This window comes from Leptidea sinapis, chromosome 44, assembly GCF_905404315.1.
Source record: "Leptidea sinapis chromosome 44, ilLepSina1.1, whole genome shotgun sequence".
In the NCBI taxonomy this organism is placed as follows: Eukaryota; Metazoa; Arthropoda; class Insecta; order Lepidoptera; family Pieridae; genus Leptidea; species Leptidea sinapis.
Genome location: NC_066308.1, coordinates 8,129,101 through 8,144,209, shown reverse-complemented (window position 1 = coordinate 8,144,209; position 15,109 = coordinate 8,129,101). Strand labels below are relative to the sequence as shown.

The following is a 15,109-nucleotide window of genomic DNA, read 5'->3' as shown; positions in this document are numbered from 1 at the left end:
ATTTTGAAGAACTATAAATTTTATGCGATTCTCATAGTCGATTTTTATTAGAAGCAAGACTCTGGCACATCACTACGCTTTTGCAAACCACTAGAGATTGTCATTTTGTTTGTCAGATATTTAGTTGGCTTCGCTGTCAATCGGAAAATGGCAGCGACGAGTGTTGTCGTTCTCGACAGAGGAAATAATACAACTTGTACCGTAAATCTTTTCGGTATGTAATATTTATAACTTAATTTGTGTTTTGTTACAAAATAGATAAGGCAAATAATATATAAAATTTAGAATTACCTCTCATCTGTAATTTTTTGTATAGCTTAGAAACCTGTTAAAAGTTTTATTTATGTTTTGAAAAGATGCGCGTAACTTTTAAAAATTATTTAATTTATGCTGTATTAAATTTAAAAAAGGATTAACGAAAGATAGCTCTAAGTTTGTTTGCTTATATTAATTCTATCGTCTGAGTTCTAAGTTATAAAAACTTTGAATTCATTTTCGGTTTCAAGTTTAGGAGGTAACAAGTTTTTTTCAATGAATAGACCAAACTGTCTGAGACAACTTGACCTTGGCTATTGGATTGTAGGAAGTAAACTGTAGAGAGGTACTTATTTCTAAACTGTAAGTGATTATTTGAGTATACACAAAAAATATTCATATGTTGAGAACATTGTATCATAATTAAGCTCTTTAACCAACTTAAATATTTAGTAATATTAATATTTTATTTTAGGTTGTACAGTTGTATCATGGAGGGTAAATAATCAAGAACAATTATTTGTAAGGTAAGTAATAGATTAGTTTAAACATATTTTTAATTTTCACAATAGTGCTTTTAGTTCAGGTATTTTATTCTTATATACAATACATACAGTTTCTCAATGAATGCTGCTGCACATGAAACACATCTTAGTAAACATTGGAAATTGCTGAATTTACAATAATATTTATAAAGGACCATTACTTTTGGTTTTATAGACATAAATATAACCCATATTATTATATATAATAATTATCAGTACCTTGGATAATGGGTTTCACTGTTATAAAATTTGTAAAATACATTTTATGCTTGTGAGATAAAAAGGTTATGATAGGGTCATAAATTATATTTTTGATAAGCTGCACTCATCAGATAAATTGGGGCTGATAGTAAATTATTTTTTATTTGGAAATCATAGTGCTTGTTTTATTAAAATGGAGAACTACTATTATTACTCTTATATGCAAATGAGAAAAAAGAAATTCATTGCCCAGCATCTGTTGAGCTGCATACCAGCTTGCCCTGGATAGTAAAAAAAACCTGGATAGTAAAAATTCACCATCTCTAGTTGGTGCATGGAAGGCAATAAAATAGAATAGTTTAATTTGCATTTGGTGAGTAACTGATTACAAACATTGCTACTCAAATAGCGGATAGTTGTGAGTAGAAAATTCATTTTTGACACAGGTTGTGTTACACAGATATTCACATGACACTAATAATATTATCTTTTCAAGGATATGATGTATGTAATGATTTACTTATACGATGTTGTGGCGATTTTTCAAATATGACTATTTGAAAAATATTTAGTGACCCATTATTTATCAAGAAAATAATCTTACTTGGTAAATCTCAATAAAAACAAATGCAAGGTAAAATCTTCATTGCAACAATTTGTGATCATGATATTTATATCTCAGATTTCCGTTAAATGACAATAACTAGAACGAAATCCTTAATAGATATACAATTTTAATTGAATGTTCGTCTCTCTTGTGTGATATAAAGTATTACAAGCTTTTATTATGTAAAGCTGTTATTTTAAACTAAATGCATATGAATGTGGTAATTGAATAGTGTCTCTCTTTCTAGTAATATTTAAAATGGCTATATCTGTTTTGAGGGGATTTTCACTGGTTGATAGCTATAGTCAGTTTGTGATTGAAATCATCAAAATCTAATAATAAAGAGTTAAATTTTACATGAAATGTGCCAGTATTAGTATAATTTTGTGTGTGACGGAAAAAGGACTTTCTACAGGAACCGAAAACGAATCTTCGGTAGGTTTCAGTTCTGGCAAAACCTACAGCTTTAAATCTAAAGTAGACATGTTAAAAATCTTTTGTTTACTGAAAGTTGAGATTCTGAACATGTATATGTATAAGTATATATGTATAAGAAATGAAATAAGAAACAATGATTGAAGTAGGCATGTATGTGAATAAAGTTTTATTTATTTTAATATTACTGCTAAATGAACAAAAATGTTATCGCTTTTGAAGAAAAATTTGTCTAAAAATTTATAAACACAGAGTTTTAGTGAAGCAGAAGTTTCAGTAAATTTTCTGCGGCATAAAACTTGAACAACATAAAAACTAATAAAATATCTGGATTCGAACCGGGGTCTTCTGCTTTCCAGATCACCCAGTGTCCCATCTGAGCTATTATAGTCTTGTATATAGTGGCGAAATTTACCTTTGTATTCTAATGTTATTGTAGCTGTTTCTCATTAAAACACGGATAAAATTACACTTTTTGGTATAAGTATTATTCCGATAGGTTTAGTAGTTTTCGCAGTATAACCGAAGGAAAATCGGCTCCCCGATAATATTTAATCTAAGACCGGTTAAACTATGCTGTGGCAGTATTTTATGTAATTAGCAGGGAAATAACTAGAAGTAAATAAATTTTGTTTTTTATATCAGGTTTTTCGTAAAAAAAAACATATTAATTTTATTTAACACATCGTTTTGCTGCCTTTCTATTTTTAAGAGTATTATCGAAGATCGATGGCACAATATAATAATAATATCCTTAGATAATTTATACATCTAGATTCTAGATAGTCTCTTGCTGTAATACAACCGATAATAACAGGCCAGGAATATTAGTTTAGTGTGCGTGACAAGCTACGTCTTACACTCGCGATTTGTATGACACTTTGTGTTAGTGTGCGTGAACTGCTCAAAATAAGTTCTAAAGTCGATTTTTTTCGACGTTTTCATAGCGTAATAGTATCATTATGATTATTGTAACGATTTATCGACGGACTCACATTTCTAAACAAAGAAGCCATGATTCTAAGTTTTAATTTGCCACGTGCTTGGAATCCAGTAATGGGTCAGCTTAAACGCAACGCAAAAAACATGTAACAAACGTATTCGAGTTCGAATGCCAATAGTGAGCAAAAGAGTAGATAAGTCTTTCTTACTGCAGACCACAGAAATCTTGACCACAGAAGTATTAACTAAACCAATTTGTTTGAAAATTTCTGTGTATATCGGGTAGGTCTGAGAATCGACCAACATCTATTTTTCATACCACTAAATGATAAGGGTAACTAAATTTTTTTTTTGTGACAATTTTTATTATTATTATGATTAAGCATTAAAAAATACGTACAACTTCTAATTTTCACCTTTCTACGATCAACATCTATTTTTGTATCACGATATTAATATTATTATATTCCCAAAAGTTATCTTTAGTGTTAATTCCGCCAATCTTTGTCTTTAATTTTTTTTTTATTACTTTATTTGGCAATACAACGTTTGCTGGGTCAGCTAGTATAATATAAGTATATTATTTCGAGTGCTAATTCGTTGCGAGACGACGATGGGGGAGGGGTGAGTATTGGAAGAGTTCTCGCAGTTAGATATACTGAAATAAATACACCATTTTTCCGCGGTTTTTCATGCTCGAGCTTTCTGATTAACACAATGATTACCAACTCGCTAGTGGTCTATAAGTACTTACCAGTTGAGGCTTCTTTGCACAGGATGCCGGCTAGATTATGGGTACCACAACGGCGCCTATTTGTGCCGTGAAGCAGTAATGTGTGAGCATTATTGTGTTTCGGTCAGAAGGGCGCCGAAGCTAGTGAATTTACTGGGCGAGAACGAGAACGAAACAAGACTTAATCCTATTACTCAAGGAGACGAGCGCAAGTGTAGTGCCGCTCAGAATTTTTCGTTTTTTCAAGAATCCTGAGCAGGGAGTATCAATTACCATCAGCTAAACCTTCTGCTCGTCTTGTCCCTTATTATTATTCTTAAAAAAATGTCTCGCATGAGTTAAACGCGGGTATGTCACTTCTAGTACCTTCTATAGGGCAGACAGATATGTTTGCTCCAGAGGTTTTTTTTAACACGCTTAGCTTCACCTGTATGTATGTTTGTTTGTTTGTAACCGATTAACTTATTTGGGCGTGATTTTGACCCACTTTAAACGGCCACGTTTCGTTCAAACTTCGTAGATTTATCGAGTACCGATGACAATACATTAATTTGATAAAATTATTCCATTTTTAATTTGCAAAATAAGATTTTTGTTATTATATATAATTTTCATAATCGTCTATAAGGCAGGAATATGTTAATTTTAAATTTCTTCTATTAAAATTCTATTCTATTAAAAGCGTATTTTGTAGTTTTTCTTAACTACTATTTATTTTATTGTTCTTATAGCTTTTAATACATTTAAAAAAACATTTGTGTGTTAGTATTGTCATTTGCACAAACAGACAGACAGACAGTGGTGTCCAAGTAATTAGGTTCGGTACGGAAGCCCTACAGAGTCGATAGTCTTTTAGAAATCAGAGCAAATGGAAAGTCTACAATGGAGCTCATTAGTCATGGTTGGCGATGTTGCCTGCTCTTGCTCATTTCCGAATTATATTAGGAAATACTTGCGGAAATCGATATCGCGATTATTACGACGATTCACCGTGGCCAGATTGAAATTCTCCCACTCAAGGGTCCACTCAATCTTTCCATAGTGGGGGTTGTTCATTGGGCAACATTTTAGCTGTAGTAACATTGTTTCTTGAATTGAAAATTGTTTTACGTGATTTGTATGTTAAAGCTGTTCAGTTTTTTTATGAGACAGTGCCGATCTCTCAATTGTTTACATTTGGAAGAGCGGCATCTCAAGTCAATTTCCTAATATGCAAATGTTGGGGTTGAGCAGGTTATCAACTTTAAAGTAGATCTTGTAGATGAGGTCGGGGACTCAGTGCTCTGTGAACGGCTGGATCACTTGGCGTTGCGTAGAGACGTCGCTTCATTGTGTGTCTTCTACCGCATTTATCACGGGGAGTGTTCCGAAGAGCTGTTTAACCTGATTCCTGCCGCCGAATTCCACCTTCGCACGATACGCCACAAGTTAGGATATCATCTTCACCATCTGGATGTGTGGCAGTCCTCCACAGTGCGGTTTTCAAGGAGCTTTTTTCCACGTACTACAAAGCTGTGTAATGAGCTTTCTTGTGCGGTGTTTCCGGGACGATACGACATGGGTACCTTCAAAAAAAGCGCGTACACCTTCCTTAAAGGCCGGCAAGGCTCCTGTGATTCCTCTGGTGTTGCAAGAGATTGTGGGCGGCGGTGATCACTTAACAACAGGTGACCCGTATGCTCGTTTTTCCTCCTATTCCATAAAAAAAAGCCACAACCTGAGAGTTGAACAAGACATACAAGATTTATCAACGATACGCCACTCGAGCGGTTGGACGGAACTCGAGAGGTCGCGGGTTCGAGTCCCGCATGGTTCATAAATATTGTTTTCAAATTTAATTAGTGTAACATATTTATTACCGACTTGTGATATTTTTGTAAATATGGCGTTTACATAACATGGTGGACGTGATCATTTATAGGTGCGCAGTCTGATGTTTGCCAGCCCCATGACCTTTTCCCCCATCATTTTTATGAGTATAATTATCTCATTGAATTAAAAACAAATGATAAACTATTTGTTGTTGACATCAAAGACCTTTGTCATAATGATAATGTAGGTAGATATTAGTATTTTAATACAATCAATTCACCATTACCTACCTTCGGGAACTAAAAATAACTATGGGTAATCGAAATAAAAACTATCCTATCTCTCAAGTTGGACTGAACTGCAATCCATGAAGTAATCCCCATTAAAATCCGTTTATTAGTTTAGGAGTTCATTGGAAACAAACATCAGGACACTGGATTTATATATATTAAGATTACTGGCACATGTTTATAAGTTCAACCGGTCTGATAAATAAACAGTTGTGATTTACGGCCGTTCTCAATAACATATCTATCCTTAGTTCAACTTACTAGAGGTAGACAAATCTATTAATTTACGCTTACTTACATTTCAATATCCTATCGACATAACTATAATATGACACACCTAACTATATAACATGACATAACTATGGATAGATAAGATCTTGTCATTAAACGGTGATAGGACATATCCGCAACTAGAGATACAATATTGGAAACGGCCGCTAGTAAGTATGTATTCACTAAAGATTAGTAGGAAATTTATATGAAATAAAAATATTTTTTTTCATATAGATCAAATAACACTAATGAATGTCAAACTCATGGCCACTCTTTTATCTTAAATCAACATCTCAAGGTATATAGAGTGAATTGGACGTTAGAAAACGCACTCAAAAAAAAGTTAAAAAAATACTCACTGTTAAAACATTGAGTTATCATATACTTCAAATTCAAATATTTTTATTCAAAATAGGATTTATAATCACTTATTGAACGTCAAAATCTACCACCCATTCAAAAGAGACTGCCTCAGACCTGAGAAGAATGGGCGCAAGAAACTCAGCGGGCTTTTTTTTATATAAAATATGGATTACAATGTAACATCGTACAATGCACATTTATAATTAAAGAGCCTGAGGGTGTTCGCTTTAATCCCAGTCCGTGGTGTCATTAAGAAAATCGTTTATGCTAACCTTCACATTAATAACATTTTTTAATAAAACTATTGTCAGCTTGATGTGTTAACAATCGCTACCAACGTCATGAACTGCCATAAGATATCCCAATTAATAATTATATTTATTTAACTACTTCCTGTGTTTACCATGTTAATTAATATAATTATCACTATTATTAGAAATAACTATAATAGTATATAATATTTCGTTTTTAGTTAACTTGATTCGTGTAAGTTAGTTGGCACTACAGCAGTGCCAAATAACAGTTGGCAGCCTCATCACGGTAGACGGTCGTGCCTATATCAGCCACGGTCAAATCATCTCCGATCCGCTTGATTGTTTGGCGTAGAGATGTGGGTTCTCTCTGCATCTTCTACAGCATTTATCGCGGGGAGTGCTCAGAGGAGCTGTTCGGGTTTATTCCAGGGGTTGAATTCTACCACCGGACATTACGTCAAAATGCAAAATTCATATAGTCTGGCATTTGCAAGAAATTTCTTGCCTCGCACAGCTACTTTTTGGAATTTTTTAAGCTCTGTTCGAACTGAGGCTTGAGGGGACCCGGACGGAAGTCGCTCGCGCCGATTGTGTCAGCTAACTTGTATGGACGTGTTCAAATTGACACGAGTAGTCGCTCAAGTTGAAGCGAAACAAGAGCGGGACGACCGGCGGGATTGTTTAGTCTCACAATGCATGATGTTTCCACACTGAAGAACCAAAAATGACACGCGGGAAGTCGCGTCAGTTTGAGAGGCTAAGCGAGCGAGCGAATAGCTCTAAAACGCGCCTTATTCGCCTCAGTTTGAACAGAGCTTTACCCGAACCGATATGACTTAGGGACCTTCAAGAATAGAGCATACTCCCACCTTAAAGGCCGGCAACGCATCTCTTGACACACCTGTTGTTGCGGATGTGCATGGGCGGTTGCCTCACCACTCCCCATCCCTTGAGCCTCGTGCCCCCTCTTATATAAAAAAAATTATATAGAAAAGGAAAGTGAAACTATTGTTAATGTAGCCGATTTTATTCGACAAGTCGTAAACAGTCAGCCACGATTATTGGCATTAGCTCCTTAGTATTTTGCATACAAAACGGTCTGCAAATGATATCTCATCGTTGTAATATATAATAATTTAACTATAATGGATAGCTTCATGTTCAAATTATTGAAATCACGTAAGGCTAGATGATCGTGTGAAGTTAAAAAATGTGGCCATGACCGTATCCGTATCGAGGGAATGTTCTCGCGATGTTAATTTAAGTTGCATTGAAATCTGTATTACATTAACAACTGGTATGTTTTGTTTTGAGACTTGATAGGTACTATTAATGTTATACTATGAGATAATATCGTTACCAAGAGTGATATTTGTTCGAGAATGTACATTTCACTAATGTAATTTGTGATTGAGTGTGTGGAGGCATTTGGATGAAATAGCATTTTCATCTTATCATCCGCATTCTGTGAAAGAATAAAATGATAGATACGTACTTTAACTGACGTTTTCGATAAAAAAAATCTTAAGGCTGGGGACCGAGCCAACGGTTTGTAGAATCGAACAGAGCTAGGTTACCTCTCTCGGACAAGATCGCCATTGTTTTAATTTAGAATTTGAAGCATTTCTAATTTATTGCAAACATAATAAAATATTCTTTACAAAAATAACAAAATTAACTCTTGTTAAATTGTATTGGTAAACAGTTCATTTTTTTGCAATGTCTATTAAAGATTGAAATGTAAAGCAAAATTGAATATTCTTCTTATACTCTGTAGACATATAATTATTTTTTGGAAAAATAAAAGCTTTAAATAAACCGTTAAGAAAAATGGTTACAATAATGCGCTATTTTAGCAATTTTTTAGGATAGCTGCCTTCATAATAGAATATTTCATCTTGACTGCCTACAGTATTTATAACTTACTAGCTATGGTGTATACAGACGTTCTTCATAATATAAAAACTAATTAATTTATACTCGAAATCAATGAAAAAGCATGATCAAAAAACGTATATCATAAAATCTGTTCTTAGCGGACGTCTACTCGACGAAAGGAATATTCTTACCAAATTTCCATTCTCCGGGCCATTTGGGCCAAAAACGCTTTTTTTACCCTAAAATGGACGTATGACAAGATTTAAGAAATTTTAATGTGTCGCAAATAATCTTATTAGGCTTTGTAGGTGTAAGGCGAAGCGAACGATTTCTTTGTCATTAAATTATCATAACAGTTTGGTTACATGGTCCGGTTAGTAATTATTACCGTAAAGATTAATTCGGAATCAATTTAGTAGCACGTATTGTTCAGATGTAATTTGGCCCGGCGACAAAAACGTGTCTCGGCCCGCGGATGCTCCTAACAAACGACCCGGCTGCCGCTAATGATTCTATGACAATAGGGCTGCCACTCGCTACAACTTAACATAATATAAGTTTTTTAATTACTTCTTCCTTATTTTCTTATTGAATGAGACTGCGCTGCCATGCTCGGCTATGTAACGCACCATCCATCAACGAATGCATAGATTTTACTTGATGGTTAGTCAATCATTGATTCAATGCCGCTTATTTACTCGAGTCACTTGAAAAATTCTTTAACGCATTGCAGACACATTTGAAAACGGTAATGCGTTGCCCGTATGAAAATAATAAAAAAAATTAATAACTTTCAGTTAACATACTTATATCTTAAGATTTTATGTTGATTTTGTTTTATGAAAATAAGAGATGAGACAAGCAGGACGTTCAGCTGATGGTAATTGATACACCCTGTCCATTACAATGCAGTGCCGCTCAGGATTATTAAAAAACCCAATATTTCTGAGCGGCACTACAATTACTGCGCTCGTCATCTGGAGACAAAGCTACGGCTCCCTTCAGAACGAAACACAGTATTGCTTACACATTACTGCAGAAGTAGGCGCCGTTGTAAGTATTACCCATAATCTAGCCGGCATCCTGTGCAAAGGAGTCTCCCACTGGTAAATGTTATGTTGAAATATTTCATGTGACATTGTATTTAGTGTTTTATCTGAAGAAAATCCATTTAATAGTATAAAATTTATTCGTCTGATTTCCTTATGTCCTGTAAATATAGTCGTGATAGCCCTAGGCTTTGACCATTGCTATTTTATATAATATATTTTAGTATTACGTCGTTCACTTAACTTGCAAGTAATTTCTTAGAAATCTATTCGTCGTAAGTTGAAGCCTTTGCGACTTGGAGCTAAATTAATTGCTTTATATATCTACATTTTAGTTAGATTTAAGTTGTGTTCGTCAGTAATTAAATTTATTATTAAACTCGTTTTAACTAGAACGTACTAGAATTATCCGCGGCTTCGCGCCCGTTTATTTTCTTTTGATTAAATGTTTTATTTTCTTTATTTTTATTGATCCGGATCTCACAAGTATTTCAAAATCCTAAATTTATTTAGTAATTTTTTTGCTGCTCGGGTCTAAAATAGTGACGAAATTCTTATAGACTGGAATTACTTTTGCGAGGCATTTTAGAAAAGATAAAAATAACTGAGATTATGGTATTATGTTATTTGTGATTTTTTTTTGTTCTGTCACTGTCTTCATAATTGTACATAAAAAAGACAAAAAAGCGGCCAGTCTCGCCCGTGAAGAGTTCCGTACTTACTAGATCTCGTTCAAACCAATTGTGTCGAAGTTTGTGTGGTAATTTATATCATAGATGTTTTTAATTTTATCATTCTCTTATTTTACAAGTTACAGGGGGGGGGGGACATTTTACCACTTTGGAAGTGTCTCTCGCGCAAACTATTCACTTAAGTAAAAATGATATTAAAAACATCAATATCATGAAGGCTAGGGCTTCATAGATCCATACATACCCCACACGTATGGGTTTGCACGTATGGTTTTAAAAAAAAATTGAGTTTCAGTTCTAAGTATGCGGATCCCAAATTCTTTGTTTTTTCCTATTTTTGTGTGAAAATCTTAATGCGGTTCACAGAATACATGCGGGCTTCACTTTGTAACTCGCCCATTCGCGCACTCTTACTAAAAAAACACAACTTCACCTTACTAACAATAGAAAGGGTTAGAAAATGGCTCTACCCATGTCATGGGCAAAAACAGCCCCGGATTCCGAGTGATCTTTTATTAAACAAAGTGGATATGTGTTACGGAGGTCTTGGGTTGGGAGCCGCGGTTTGAGCGTCTGTTGACCCTATTACATCACAGGCCCCAGGGGCGTGAAGTATTACCTACGCCGAAACTTAATAGCCTGATTCGTTACGGTACTACCCTAACGCGGTCTAAAGCAAATCTATCTTACACTAGGTTTGACATAGCTATGTTGTTTTAAGTGAAAACGATTATATTATTAAATACTAGCTCAAACTCGCGACTTCGCGTGGAATATTTAAATTAGGCAGCATTTTTTTATTTTACCACCGACTTAAAACCTATCAATAGGTGTTCTAGACGAAGCTATCCCGCTCGAAGTCACGCGTGGCGAGTGTAGGTACCTACTATTACATTTGGCTTGGTACCGACTTCAAAGCGTAGCGTAGCATTCATAGGCAGCACAAATAAATATTAGTATTTTATTAATATTAAAGGTAAAGGTTTGCATAAGAGCTGTATTAATTTAATTTTTTTTTGAAGATTGAGTTCAGTTTAATCTCTTATTTTTGAATACCTTCATGCATTACAAGATTTCAAGAACGAAAAGAAGTAGAAAATAATTTAATAATATTACGAAAGGCTGTATAATTTGTGTTTCCCATTTTCATAAAGAAGGCTGTAAATACTATTACATTTTACATAATTAAACTTTTAAACATTTAATGGTACAGTAAGTTCGTACGTCTGTAAATATAAATAAACAATGAAATGACATTTATATATTATTGCGTCAAATACAGTGTTAACATTATAGATCTTAAATTTATAATAGTAATGCAAAAAGTTTACTTAAAATATAAAACAAATTCCTTAACAATACAAATTTTTTTGTCCATTAACCATTTAAATAGGAGTCCAGTAAATCGTTTCTGTTGCAAGTTTTTTTTTTCAATAATGTTTCAATAAGCTAAGCAAAAATTATAATATATACTAATATCCTTCGATGAATTTTTAAAGTAACAGGTTGAAGTTGGTTCCTAAAATTTTGTGACGTTTGAGTCATTCGTTATTTTTTTTTGGTTTCATCGTCCATTATTAGGACAGGCAAAGGGTTCAAGCCCATACAGCCGTATTCATTATTTAATAATTAACTGTCAAAGCCATCGTTGCAACATTTTTACAAAATTGGTCTTTCTAAAAACGTAGAATAGCACGAGGAATATATCATTTTAAAGATTTTTGGTTCGTTAGGCCAAATAAGTATAACTTCTTGCGTGCATACATAAGTATACACACACTTTTTTATTCGCATCTGCAGCACCTTGCTTATCAAATTAACAGAAACATAAGGTAAATTACTTAAAACGTCCAGTCCAAATAATATGTAAAACGCCAAGGGAACGCTAAAGTTATCATTAAGCGTCGCGATAACTAAGAGGAGTATAAACATTAGTTATGTCCACTAATACCTCTGGCTAGATACAGAAACAGCGATTAACAGTCGTAGCTAGGGGCGGGTGGAGCAGTGGAACCCCCCCATCTGTCCCCCCCGGCGACTTAGCCCGCTCGTATTGTTTTTGTGTTCGCGTCTGCTGCTTAGCCGCGTCCCCCTGCCGATGACAAATGGGCCCCTCCCAACCGATGCCCAGATAATTTTATGCCGTGGAGACAGAGCCGGGTTGACCGCATGTTAATGTCGGCGATGTTTTCGCTTCCGTAGGATATACTGAGATTGTTGGTACAACGGTTTTAGTTTTTAATAATCTATATATATAAAAATGAATTGCTGTTCGTTAGTCTCGCTAAAACTCGAGAACGGCTGGACCGATTTGGCAAATTTAGTTCTTGAATTATTTGTGGAAGTCCAGAGAAAGTTTAAAAGGTGAATAAATAGGAAAATGCTGCTAAATTAAATAAAAACAACATATTTCTTTTTCCTTTGATGGGTCTATACATAATTTCTATGAGAGAATTTATTGACGCACGGTTTGACAGTTCTGCTGTGAAACAATTTCATTACGACAGCAGGGTGCATATTTTACGAAGTAATTTTTGATGTTATGATATATTATTGACAAATTCATATAAAAAACATTATTTTATTTATTATATACAGAACAACGTCTGTCGGGTCAGCCAGTTATGGATAAAGATAACATAAGATACGTCTGGATAGACTATGACAGCTGTGAAAACATCGGAAAGTTTAGATTTAAGCTCTATTTTGAGCAATTAACGCAGACTTACACAAAGTGTCATACAAATCGCGAGTGTAAGACGTAGCATGTCACGCACACTAAACTAATATTCCTGGCCTGTTTTTATCGGTTGTCTAACTGCAAAAGACTCTATCTAGACGTATAAATTACCTGAGATGATAACGTATTTCTTAAATCGGATATATATTAATACGCGTACACCTTCCTTAAAGGCCGGCAACGCTCTTGTGATTCCTCTGGTGTTGCAGGAGAATGTGGGCGGCGGTGATCACTTAACACCAGGTGACCCGTACGCTCGTTTGTCCACCTATTCCATAAAAAAAAAACATATACCTGCATTATTTAGATTGGTAAAGTCGGCTGCATACTTATAGTCTGCTGTAAAGGAAAAAGCCAATTAAAGTTACCTTATTTTTTTGTCATCATAATAAAACAAAAGAGGTTTTACATCAGTAAATAACATTTATTTTATTTTGTTGCATCAAATCCCTTTTAGTAATTAAACTGTCAACTATATATATATATTATATATATATAAATCAAAAGTGCCCGTTTTTTTGCGCAATGAAGTTTATATTTTAAATGTTATAACTTTACGAATTTAGAAAAAAAAATGTTTTATAAACCTCCTATATATATATATAAATCAAAAGTGCCCGTTTTTTTGCGCAATGAAGTTTATATTTTAAATGTTATAACTTTACGAATTTAGAAAAAAAAATGTTTTATAAACCTCGATTTTGATGAAGTTTTTACTTTGCCTTTTACGTTTTATTTCTAAAAACTTTACTACGGTATCTTTATTTATCACTGGCTAAAATGATACAATGATTTGCAGAATATAAATTCGTTTACAGTATCATTTGTAGTTTTGTTTAATTATGTAACGTGGCATGTTGAATCGTTTGTTCCACATCAGCTCAGGCTCCCATCGTTATATCTGCGTCACGGATCACCGGGATTCGCTTTTGTCTGAAGCGGGTTTCTCGTTATCAAACGGTTGAATTAAATTGATTGTCTCTAAACAATCTATCAAATTAATTTATTCAACTCCCCACGCTAGAGGGGTTCATTTGTAATGTTACTAGTCTCCATTCGAACTTGAGTAGATATACTGTCGCTTTCATAATCCTATCGTTTGGAATCCAGATTTAGACATATAAACTAAATTTGTAACCAATATTTATCAACGATACCGGACTCGAACCCGCAACGTCTCGGGTTCCGTTCGAGCGGTCTTTGCAACTGTACCAAACGTTCGAGTACGCATGGGTCGTAAATTTTCTCTCTCAGGTTGTGGCACCATCTGCAGGATCTACTTTACAGTTGATAACGTTCTCAACGCAAATAGTTCGAGTCCCACATCGTTCAATAATTTTGGTTACTAATTTAATTTGTACAATTAATCCCAGAAGTGAGAAATATCACTTTAAACATAACAAATTGTTCAGATTTAGTCACCCGTCAACCGATCCTGAGTATATGGCAATCTTAGTGTCAAAGTACCTACATATCTCTTCTCTACATATAAATAAAATTGGAGTGTCTGTTCGTAATATAGAAATGACCATTTTTACTACATGTATATTATATATGAATATATATACGGTACATACACCAACATATTTTTTTTTCTCATTTTTTGTCTGCCTGTCTGTTTGTTCCGGCTAATCTCTGAAATGGCTGGACCGATTTTGACGGGACTTTTAGAGTCAGGTAGCTGATGTAATAAGGAGTAACTTAGGCTAATGAATTAAAGGCTTAATTTTAGAAACGGTCTAACTCTAAAAATAATTTATATGGCAAACTATCGTGTGCTGGGTCAGCTAGTAGTATAATGTAATACAAATCTAGAATACAGGACTTTAGACGGATGGAAAAAGCAGATCAACAGAAAGGATCCATAGATAAGTTTTTTAAATGCTTTAAGCAGGAAATGCATTGAAATATCTATCTAAAATCAATTTAGGATTGCGAAAAAGGCTTATAAGCTTATCGAGGAATCGATTGAATCGATTATACTGATATTGTGTACTTACTTATAGTCCAATAAGTTTCCCAGTACGTATCTATACCTAC

General features: G+C 34.2%; 1 protein-coding gene across 2 annotated transcripts in view; it reads left to right on the top strand.

The window, feature by feature from the left end:
- The first annotated feature begins 60 nt into the window (after nt 1-60).
- LOC126977302 (uncharacterized) overlaps nt 61-15,109 on the top strand; it is a 69,322-nt gene continuing 54,273 nt past the window's right edge. For both annotated transcript variants that reach the window (XR_007732179.1, XM_050826075.1), the window contains exons 1-2: nt 61-214; nt 731-782. Coding sequence is in view for 1 of the 2 variants with exons in the window: in XM_050826075.1 (XP_050682032.1) it covers nt 148-214; nt 731-782 (119 nt within the window). In the remaining variant the exon portion in view is untranslated. The remainder of the gene's footprint in view (nt 215-730; nt 783-15,109) is intronic.